At 41.9% G+C, this 11,390-nt stretch overlaps 1 protein-coding gene across 1 annotated transcript; it reads left to right on the forward strand.

Annotated features, from left to right (window-relative positions):
• Positions 1 to 4,221: 4,221 nt before the first annotated feature.
• On the forward strand, positions 4,222 to 11,282 carry LOC122535870 (sodium/hydrogen exchanger 1-like; the record flags this gene model as incomplete). The annotated part of the gene is made up of 3 exons (XM_043667748.1): positions 4,222 to 4,417; positions 5,967 to 6,169; positions 11,193 to 11,282. Coding segments are annotated over exons 1-3 (489 nt in total), but the record flags the coding sequence as incomplete, so codon positions are not given.
• Positions 11,283 to 11,390: the final 108 nt, after the last annotated feature.

Genomic DNA, 11,390 nt, shown 5'->3' on the forward strand with positions numbered 1-11,390 from the left:
AAAAAAAAAAAAAAAAAAGAGGAAACATCAGATAAAAATTTCTGCGAAAATTTAATAATGCGAAAGAAATTCTATTTTCGTATTTTATTACACTGCGAGGAAAAAAAAGAAAATTTGTTATCGAAGTTGATATGACGATGATTGAATGGATATATCCGTATATAGTTTCAATATTAAATTTCTACATTTTAACAGATGTGCATGGAATACATAGCGCATATTGTATACATATATATATATATATATATATATTGATACATGTACGTGCCGTATATTACGATACGACGGAATTGGATTCTGTATATATATTTGAAGCTTAAACTTTGAACGATTGACGAGATCGATTGGAATGACAAAGGGAAGAAAAATGAATACAATTAACAATTACGACATTTTCGTTTTAAATTAAATCAACTTTAGAAAGAGGATAAAACGAAACGTGAAGCGTATTCACTTTTACACACATATATAGGCATTTAAAGCACGAAGGGATGAAGTTCGAAATTAATTAATACCTACAGAACACTTAGGATTCGCGACTCGAAGCTGTCCGCGAACGAGCTATTCTCGATCGTTTTGCCAATTATTGAAAATCCAGTATAATTCATGTATCGACCTTTTAATGGACTATCAGCGGGATTTCAGTGACGTTTAAATTGCGTTTCGAGCAAACGAATGGTCGGATTGTAATATCGTTGGTGGTTAATTTTCTAACGTTTCGTTTCTTTCCGCGCTGACTGTTCGCAGGGGCGTCGCTGTGGGTGCTGGGCAAGAGCGGGCTTTTCGGTTTCGAAACCCCGATGCTGCAAATGTTCCTGTTCTCGGCGTTGATCAGCGCCGTCGATCCGGTCGCCGTGCTGGCTGTCTTCGAGGAAATCCACGTGAACGAGATCCTGTACATCGTCGTGTTCGGCGAGAGTTTGCTAAACGACGCAGTCACCGTCGTGAGTATCAGCCTAGAACTTCCCGCGTTGAATACACTGCTCCCAGCGATCGCTTTGTTATAATTAGCTCGTGCACGTGTACGTGCATTCATGATGAATAAACGCAACGTGTGCGCTGTCTTTCTCACTGCGAGCGTATAAATATCCAACTTTGCAGAGTCCTTTTGTACAACATCCAACAGACGAAGCGAATTTCCATTTTCCAATTCCAATTTCTATAGTAAGACGGCCTATCGATCATTACGATTCGCCGTTGAAAATACAAAACGGTAGATAGATAATAATTACGAGACGGAAAGTGATTTGAAGTAAGAGTTCGAATCTCAGCGCAGATTGGAAACGTTATTACCTGAAACTCGGAAACAGCGGTCTTATCTCGAAACAACGGTTACACGATTAAAGGCTCCCCGGATCTCGTAGCGTTCGCCATTGTAGAGTCGCACGTCACTCTGCAAGCAGGTGCATTTCGCTCGAGGTACGCTCGAGGAATTCTCTAATCTAGCCGGTGGCGATCTCGCGGGATCTCTTAATCAGCTGGGTGGGGAGAACAGCTGAATAAGTTGTGGTCATTTAATGACACGCAGGTGCTGTACCATATGTTCGAGGCGTACAACGAGATAGGACCGACGGAAATACTTTACACGGACATACTGTCGGGATTGGCTTCGTTCTTCGTGGTGGCGATCGGCGGCACGATAATCGGCGTGATATGGGGCTTCGCTACTGGTTTCGTCACGAGGTTCACCCATCAGGTTCGCGTGATCGAGCCTATCTTCATATTCGTCATGGCTTACCTGGCGTACCTGAACGCCGAGATCTTTCACATGTCCAGCATTCTGGCGTAAGTAAATTAATCCGCCTCTGCTAAACGAGCTGGTTGGTACGTTTCCAACGATCGACCAACGCTCGACAAGATAAGATCCTTTTTACGAATTTTTGTCAACACTTTATCCACCGCCCAGGGAAGCTTATTAGTCGGCATTCTTTTTAGAGTATGTGAATCGAAAGAAATAAGAAGCAGAACACTTTGTAATATTCATAATATACTATATAACGTAATATAATAAAAGAGTGTTTGTTACGAGCGGTGTATCACACTTTCAAGAAACATTTAAAAAATATTTAAAAAGTTCATGGAGAGTATTATTACATTCAGGAATATTAATATTAATTATATTAGGTAGCTTGATAAATAGGTATGTACGTTCTTGCGCGAGATAATCGATCGTTAGTAAGCGACATGACTTTCGTCACGAGCGATAGATAAAGTGTTAAGAAGAACGAACAATCCTCCAAAATTGTCGATCAAATTGACGACTTTGCCGAGAGATCTTTTTTTTTTTTCTTTAACGCGTATTCCTGTCTCTTTCGAGGAAATTACAGTGGCCAATTATTGCTTCAAGTTCTCGCGTATAAGATGGTTTATCAAGCCGGGGTTTATTAATACGCTCGTAATGAAACAGCAAGAAAATTCGCGAAACGGCCGGTCTATTATCGAGATGGTGTATGCAAATTTCTCGGGTGTATTTCCCTTGTTTACATCGATAAAGCCAAATGGCCTGCACGTGGCCACCGCGACCTAGAAATTTGCAACACGAGCGCAGCTCTCATTCCTCGACACGCTCACTTGGCCCGCAGTAAATTCCAAAAAGGGATCTTCCAGTTCTCACGCGACCCGTATGTACAAAGTGTCCCGTAGTTACCGATACACTCGAATAGAAAACAGTTCTGCGAAAGCAGCAGACGACACGTGTGCGCGCGTGTACGTGTGACAGCCATCGGCTGTGTATTTAACTCAATTTTTTTACCGGGAACGAAACCTCGTCCAAAAAAAAGAGAGAAAGAGAGAGAGAAACTTTATTCCGCGTAGAGAATTCCGCGTATCCGATTGTGTTGATAGTTATAGGATACCTTGTACATTCGGTCATGCACGAGCGCAACGATTCATCGGCGCGCTTTTAATCAAACTTCTCCTACGTAAAACCTGTTCATTAAACGACGCGAATGAAACTACGAGATTATTTTCGTTTTTTTTTTTTTTCTTCCCTTTTTTATCGTCGAATCCGCGAGACGTGTCGTGGAAACGGGCGAAGGCGAAGGGGAAAAAAGAAGGTCGAACGAAAGCGTGTGGCAGCTTTTTCTCGTGATCGCCGATTTGCTCGATAAATCGTCCGAGGCTGGTCTTTAAAAAAAAAAAAAAAGAACGCAAAGGAACGAGTAACAAATCGCCGGGAAATAAATGGTGGAAAGCCTTACTACGATGACGGGGCGCGACTCTTGTTAAGTCTATTATTTACACCGTTTCGCTAGGCGAAGTCGATGATCGATCCCGGAGCGCACAAGTATGCCCCTGTGTAATAACTGTTCAAATATGCTTAACCCGTAATCGGCCGGGTTCTTGTTCCGGCAGCCGTGATTTTTATTTATTACGATTAAACAGTAGCCCGCGCCCCGATGTTTGATTGACAAACAGACGAAACACAGGGTTTCGAGTGCGCACGACCATTCGATGGCCAGATACCGACAGTTTGTTTAATCAAAGGCGTTTGTAAGACGCGCGAATGTTTGGACAACTTCAACTTCTCCTCTTTCTTTAAATTATCTCGGTTAAAAGATGGGAGTTGGGTCTCCCTCGTTTGTCCAGTTTTCGAAGAAAAAAAAAAAAAACGCGGAAGAGTCGTGTGAATAACAAACAGAAGAATTCAATTAAGACTTTCTTCCACGCTCTCCGCGAGGAATTAATTTAGCTCCTCCTTTTGTCACAAGTTTTCAAAGAGAAAAAAATCGCGAACTTTACGCCAACGAAAAAAAAAAAAAAAAAAAAAACTCTTTAAAAATTCTTCCGCAGGTCGCGCGGACGAAACAACGTTCAAATTGTCCCCTGTCCTGAATCAACGAATGAATCAGTGGATCGAAACGGTGAACGATCTGAACGTACTACGAACGAGACGTGGACAGACGTGGACAGACGTGGACAGACGAATTTACAGGGGTAAAGCGGAGAGCGAGCACGTCCCTGTCGTAAATCGAATCGACCCGCCGATTTCGTAAACCTCCCCCGGAATTAATTTCGACGACGAGTTTAGGAAACTGGCCGAGTGCGATCGATAGGACCTAGTGTCCTAACCTCTCTGGATTGGGAGCCACCCCTCTTGTTGCGTTGTCGTCCAGACATCGCCCCGATGTCGATTTAACCGTGACCCTCCCTCCCCCCTCTCTCTCTCTCTCTCTCTCTCTCTCTCTGTATGCCTGTAGGATCACTTTCTGCGGCATCACCATGAAGAACTACGTCGAGGCGAATATATCGCACAAGTCGCACACCACTGTCAAGTACACGATGAAAATGCTGTCGAGCAGTTCGGAGACCATCATATTTATGTTCCTCGGGGTCGCCACGGTGAACAACCATCACGACTGGAACACGTGGTTCGTCGTCATGACCATCGTGTTCTGCTCGATTTATCGAATCGTCGGTGAGTAATGCCAAGGCCAGAGTAATGCCGGCCTTCCTATCCTTCCTACTGAAAGCTAACCAGAGAGAAAGAGAAGGAAACGTTCGCGAAGGTCAAGTGGAGATTTCTCTCTTTCTCGAGGATCTTTCAACGTAAATTCCGATTAAACCTTTGTTTTTTTTTTTTTTTTTTTTTTTTTTTTTTTTCTTTTTCTAACTCCTCCAGACAACCAGAGCGCATCACGTATGTACGTATGTATGCACTTGCTCGTGACGGTAATCGCGTCACGTGAGCCCAAGCCGGACAATTTGAACTTGAGAGCGGGGCGGAGAGATAGTGTTGCTAATGGCATCAAGAGATAACGGAGTCTTAAGCTAAACCGATCATGGCTTATCGCGTGTCACTTACTTAGCGAACAGTTACGGGATCGTGCCAAGAATAGGCGGCGTTTCTTGCCCTTCGCTGTTTCCCTTTTTGCGGGATAACGAGCCGGGATGAACCCGACGAAGAGGGGCGGGAGGGGGGGAGGGACTTGGCACGCGCCGCGCCGAGCATTGTTTCCTGTTGTTCGGTGTAATTTGGATAGCAAAAGGGGTGAGAGATTAGAGACGGAATATGTGCTTCCTAGTGGAATTCTGTTTTAGCCGGATGATCGATCACGTGGGATATTAACCGGTAAATTTTCGGGGAAACTTATCGCGACGAGTCGAACGAATATGTAATTACAACCCCCTGAGCGATGTATCTCCGATCACGCCAAATGGCCAATATCGAAATTGACGCGAGCCATTAAACGAACGAGAGGAATATAATTTCTGGAAGAATTCTGAACCTACTCGAGCTTAAGCCACGAAATATCTCGAAAGACTCTTAACAAGATTCGTCTGAACTCCTTCCGCAACCAGCAGTTTACATCACGGATTACTGTCACGGGCTTACGGCTTCCTACTCCATCGACGGTTTATCGCTAAATCGTCAGCCAACGGCGATACTTAAAAAATTCATCGGCCATCTCTGCTAGATATACCTCGAAACGCTCTGCTTTCCATTCTTCTCCCAGCCCCGTATTCTTCCTCCATTTTTCTCTCTTTTTTTTTTTTTCTTTTTAAAGCCACGATTTTTTAACCCCTTGACTTATAACATCGAGTTGTACTCATGGTACAAGTTTAAAGGAAAAAGTAAATTGTAAACTTACGAGATTTCAATTCAGTCTTTAAATTTCATTTCATTAAACTAAACATTGATAAACAAATATTACACATAACGTTACGATACTTTAAATAACCCTAAATCAGTTTTACAGTTTCAACAAGTGCCGCCTTACACCTTGAAATTGAAAAGGGAATCGTAAGGCGAGGGGTTGAAACTAACAAAACTGCTTTTTACTCACGCAAAACGTACAGGTCGATAATTAACCAGAATTTCGTATCGATGATATAGACGCATATAGAACTCGTAAAGTACAAACAGATACATGACCAACTCTCGAGACATGGGGTGGTTTGTCAGAGGTTGTGTCAAACGACAGAATGGCCAGGCGCGTTGACTCGGAACTGAAATGGAATTTCAGGCGTGATCTTCCTGACAGCCTTGGCTAATCAATTCCGACTGCATAAGCTGAACAAGGTGGAGAAGTTCGTGATGTCGTACGGTGGCTTACGAGGCGCTGTAGCGTTTGCTCTGGTCCTGTTGATCGACCCGAGGCACGTGTCCTTGCAGCCGATGTTCGTCACCACCACGATCGCGGTCATCTATTTCACGGTGTTCATACAGGTAAGGTGACGACGGTAACGCGATCAATTCTCGCTGCACGATAAATGGCAGGTAATGAAACGTTACCGCGGGCAGTTTGCAGTCGCTCGTGCAAAGCGATCGAAGCACAAAATTTCCAAAGTTGGAGAGAAAATTGTCGGTGTTTAAACCGTTGCTACTGTTCCGTGAGTGGCGGTAGGGCAACGATCAGCCTGGGCTCGTTTTAAAGCCTTCACTTTCAAAATCGTATCGTTTATTTTGTTCAGTCATGTTTTTAAAATATGTAGCGAGTGGAAGGGGCAACTGTAAACTGTATTTTCCTCTCGAAAATACTGCAATATTGTACGTAGAATGCAAAAATTTTGAAAAACTTTTCGATAACTTTATGACGATGGATTTAAAGATCAAGATCGCCTCCTTTTCGCGACGATACCTCGAAAATTGCTGTACAATTTCTTTTCGCCAATTTGTTGAACTTTGAATTTTCATCGTCTGAGCCTAATATTCAAAGTTCAATCGAATGGTGAAGGAAGATCGTACGTCAAGTTTTCAGGGGTCGTTGCAGTTTCAGTCTTCGAGTTCATTATAGATTCAGTCACGAGAAAAATTTTTCAACCCTTTTTTATGTAAAATTATTATTAAACATTACGTAAAATCGTTGTTAAATATTTTCGAAAGTGAACGTTTCGAGCTTTAAAACGAGTCCGAATTAATCACTTTACGATTCAACTAACAATTTTTGTCAATATTGGAACACCTTCGAATGTTAGAAATTATCAGTGACTCTGCTTGGTATTTGGAAAACCGAAAGTTATTCTGTCAGAGATGTGAGTTAAACATTAATTTTTATAAAATATAAAGTAGAACGTCGGATAGAATGTTTACAATGGGAATGGCAGTGTTAATTTTTGTGAAACGCGCAACGTAGAAAAGAATACGTAAGCGAAATTATACAGCAAGGACGACGAAAGCCATTCGAGCCCGAGTCCGAGGCAGCGTTCCCTTCTGTTTCGCGCAGCGGAACAGCACGGCAAACTTTTGAAGAATATTTGCCTCGAAAGAAGACATTTAAGCAAACAGCAGAGATCTGTGCATTACCTTCTTTTCATCTCCGTTACGAGCATTGTTGCGTGCAGTTCCCATCGAGCACCATGGACCGACCCCCGCTATGCTTCCTTTCACGTTCGCCATTATACCTTCATGCTGCCTCTTCGTTCAGATTATCCCAATACATGCCGGGATTGTTTCGTCGACGACAATTGTCTAAACGAACGTAGGTTCAACGTTGCTTTCCCGTTCCCATTTCTGTTCCCAAGTTTAAATTAAAACATCAGCAGGACGCGACATGACGCGTGGTACGCTCGAGATATCCTTCCGTGCTTTAAGCACGCGCACGGTAAGGCAGTGCTTGTGTTTCATTTCAAAAGAATATTTAAGTTGAGCATATTCTTGGATACACGCGCGACGTGCAAACGACGGAAATGTAAAAAAAAATCGTCGCGTTGAAGAATTTACGTAAAATTTGTGTAAGAAGAACGGTGGCACGAACAATCCTACCTTGATGGATACGAAAAAAAAAAAGTAAGAGCAAAAGGAGATTGCTCGAGTTGGGATAGTGGGGGAACACGTTTCCCTAAATCAACACTTCACCGCGAGAGTCCGTTGTTCGCCGGAAGTAAACTTTGGGAAACGTTGATTCAGACTGAAGACCCATTCATTCGAGACCATTCTTCCAAATTTCCTCGATTCCTCCTCGATTCTAACGTACGGAGGACAAGATCGATCGTTGCGGCGAAGATTTTTTTCGTAATTCTGAAAGCTTCCGGCTAATTAATAATTATCGAGGGGGCATGGGTTAAAAGGTCCTTCGACCAAGAGGAAGGGGGACTTAAATGGCTTTCACAGCCAAGTGTTTAAGACGACGGCCTTTAAGATCTTGTCATTACGCCGTTTGTAAAATTAAAATGCAGTTTAGATGAAAATCTGTTTGGGTGGCGAGTCGAGGCGAAGCGGACTGCAGACCCGTCCTTCGAGGGCATTAATTTCTTTTTCAATATTAATTTGTAGAACACGCTGAAAGATTCAATCCCTCCTCTGCACGCAGTTTTAAACAATTTGTAATATTAATTAAGACTGAGAGCATCTGAAATATTCAGCGTTGAAACGGCATATTGGTGAAAGGACGCGGAGAAGACGTCTTTTCATCAAATAAAATATGATGCCGCTGAAACGATAACTAAGAATTATCAAATATTTTAATTCACCGATATAATTGAAACATCGTGATATTTGATTCAATCGTTGCCCGTGGAAATTAAATCTAACAATGTTTCGTAAGAGACTAAGAAGCGTGAGAATGCATATGGCTACCGGAACTGGCTATCACAGCTCTTACAACTATTGGTGACGCGTCAGGCGGAAAATACGCCAACATTTACAACTTGTCTCCGCAGTGACCGCAAACACATCGTACTATACTGTTTTCGAGCATAATATCGACATACATGGTGCTCCTCTTTTATACATTTTACACGCATTATATATTGCGTAGTGCAGTCGAAAATTATGACATAACGAGAGCTCTTGGAATATTTTGTACAAAGGTCTTTCTTTGGAAATAATCGAATTTCGAGAGTTGAAAGTTCCTAAGGAAGGGGTGAAATTTTTTTCGTTTAACCTATCCCACGGCGCCCATTATTTCTCTGAGCCCACGGACCATGAGTAGAACTTATTTTTCTGAGTGCTAAAGGAGTTAAAGCTTTCGCGAAAATAGGGTTTAAAAGCACTGGTTACACACGCGTGCTCGATAAATTTTCAAATTCAGTTTTCTTCCTCCGCCCAAGATTATTAACATTCTACATTTTTTACTTATATTTTTATATCCAGGGAGCCATTCTCTCGTGGCATCGATACATGTATGTGTGTGCACCTGAGAAGCTTTCATTGCGATTGACACGTGAAAATGGCAGCTTACTCGCTTGAATCTCCACCCAGGTGGTGCATCGTGATTTTTTGTTAGCTGCTTTGTTATAAATACGCAGTCGGCGATGACCTTTCTTTATGCCGATGCTCATCGATTTCTCGGCTCTATTGTGAACTCTATTATAGAACACAGTGGCCGTGCACGTCGCAGCTGCCGTGAAAATCGTAGTTTCATTCGAACGGCGACACACAGATCAGCGAAGGGGACAATTGGCCATCCTATCGGCGAAGGATGAAAAGTTTTGAAAGGCGCAGAAAGATTATCAGAGGCAAGATATTGAAAGTTAATGAGAGAATTTTAACTCTCGGGAAATTAATTTCATTCGGCTCGATTTTGTAGAAGAGTTACTGAGAACGTTCAACAAGTTCAGATTGACGGAATATTATTCGTTGCTCGAACTTGGATAAATGCTCCTATCTACGACATATACGGACAGGCGAATGCGACAACTGACGAGAAATATCCCCGAGGGAGAATTGTATCTCTCGGAATCTCGCATAAAAAGAATGAAAAAAATACTGCTTGAAATAATTTATTGCCCGGAGAGACGAAAAGATCTCAGTAAAAGATTTCCCATTGGAGGCCACGTACGTCTAACGAAAAAGCGCACGTGTCATTTAATAAAGTCTCGACTCTATGGAAATTCATATCACTTTGAGTAAATGTCATCTTGAGTGGCCTTCGCGATGAATAACCAAATATAAGATATTCATCGTCGGAAGATATCTGTGCACCGGTAAATTAAATTAAAGGACAACTTGATATGAGTAATTAGAACGTAAGAACTATACGTGTGTATGTATATATATATATATATATATATGCTTCTTTCGCGATGGGAATATCGATCTAGACTCGGACGAGAGAGTCCATTGCTATTTATCAACGTTTCTAGCATAGTTGTTCGCTTTAATTTCGCCGGGCTTCTTCGGTGATGAATTAAATCGAATCTAAAAAAAAAAAAAAAAATGAATAAAAAAAGAAAGCGCATGGCAAATAGAGTAGGACCGTAATTAGAACTGCAAAAGGTTAAAGCGCCTCGAGCAGAAAGAGAATTTCATTCTGGGAAAGCGCGTTCTATTTGCGATCTCGTCGCGCAACTGCTTAATTCTCAAAAAAACAACACTATCAAACTTGTCGTCCAATCGATCGATAGATTATCGATCGACCGCGTTCTACTGATAAGAAAAATATTTCGAGGAAATAAATATTTCATAAAAATTCTCACTTCTTGTTGAAACCTGCTGTTGGATCATTCTTAATGATGTTGTCAGTGCACTGACTATGAGTCAGAATACTTTCGCTGTCGAAGTGAACTAGGAACCCTTATTCGCCAAGGGTAAAATTCATCTGACTCCCCTTCGTTCGTCCTTCTAGTCATCCTCGCCCCTTTTTCTCTCTCCGCGATAAATTAAGATATAAAAGATGCTTTCATGCCTAATTTCTAATCCTGTTGATTTTCTCTCATCTTGGATCTATTTCGAGTAGCCATTACACAAATTCTCGATTCCCGAGAACAAAGAGCATTGTTCCTAATTCACGGAATCTAACACTCTGTATTAGCGAAAATATATCTTGTGCTCAACTTTAATATACGTCGCTGCATGTCTCCGAATGGATTTTAATATGGCGTGCGACATATGCAGGGGGAAAATGTGCGCAAAAAAAAAAAAAAAAAAAAAAAAATGTGCTCTAGAAAGCTTGAGAAAAAGTGTGCCTGGGGGAAAAATATTCTTCTGATGATTGTATCAATTGTTACAAATCAAGGAGATTTTATATTTATCTATCAAATGTACGAGCACACCTAATTACATTTTCTAACTATTTTCTTTTACGAACCATGGGAAACAGTGCCAACTCGAGTAACGAGGGAATAATACCACGCTTCATGTACGAATGTTGATAACGTGCAAACGTTACGATGAAAATAAACGGGGGTAGAAACCATTTGTCACACTCGACTAACGAGGCGCATAAATGTAACAAAATCTAAAAAGCTTGTCACTCGGTAAAAATTATAATCTCCGTTCGTTCATTATCAATTGACTGTCTTGTTCCCAGGGAATCACGATCAAGCCGCTGGTAAAGATCCTGAACGTGAAGCGTGCCGAAAGGAAGAAGCCTACCATGAACGAGAGGATCCACGAAAGGGTGCGTCGCCTTTTATGGACGAACGTCGACAACAACCTACGATCGGCCATAACGAGCCAAGCTTTGCAGCGATGCTTTGCTCGTTTAGAACGATCGATTAATAAAAAA

The sequence above is a fragment of the Frieseomelitta varia genome, unplaced genomic scaffold, assembly GCF_011392965.1.
Source record: "Frieseomelitta varia isolate USP_RPSP 00005682 unplaced genomic scaffold, Fvar_1.2 scaffold_781, whole genome shotgun sequence".
Classification (NCBI taxonomy): domain Eukaryota; kingdom Metazoa; phylum Arthropoda; class Insecta; order Hymenoptera; family Apidae; genus Frieseomelitta; species Frieseomelitta varia.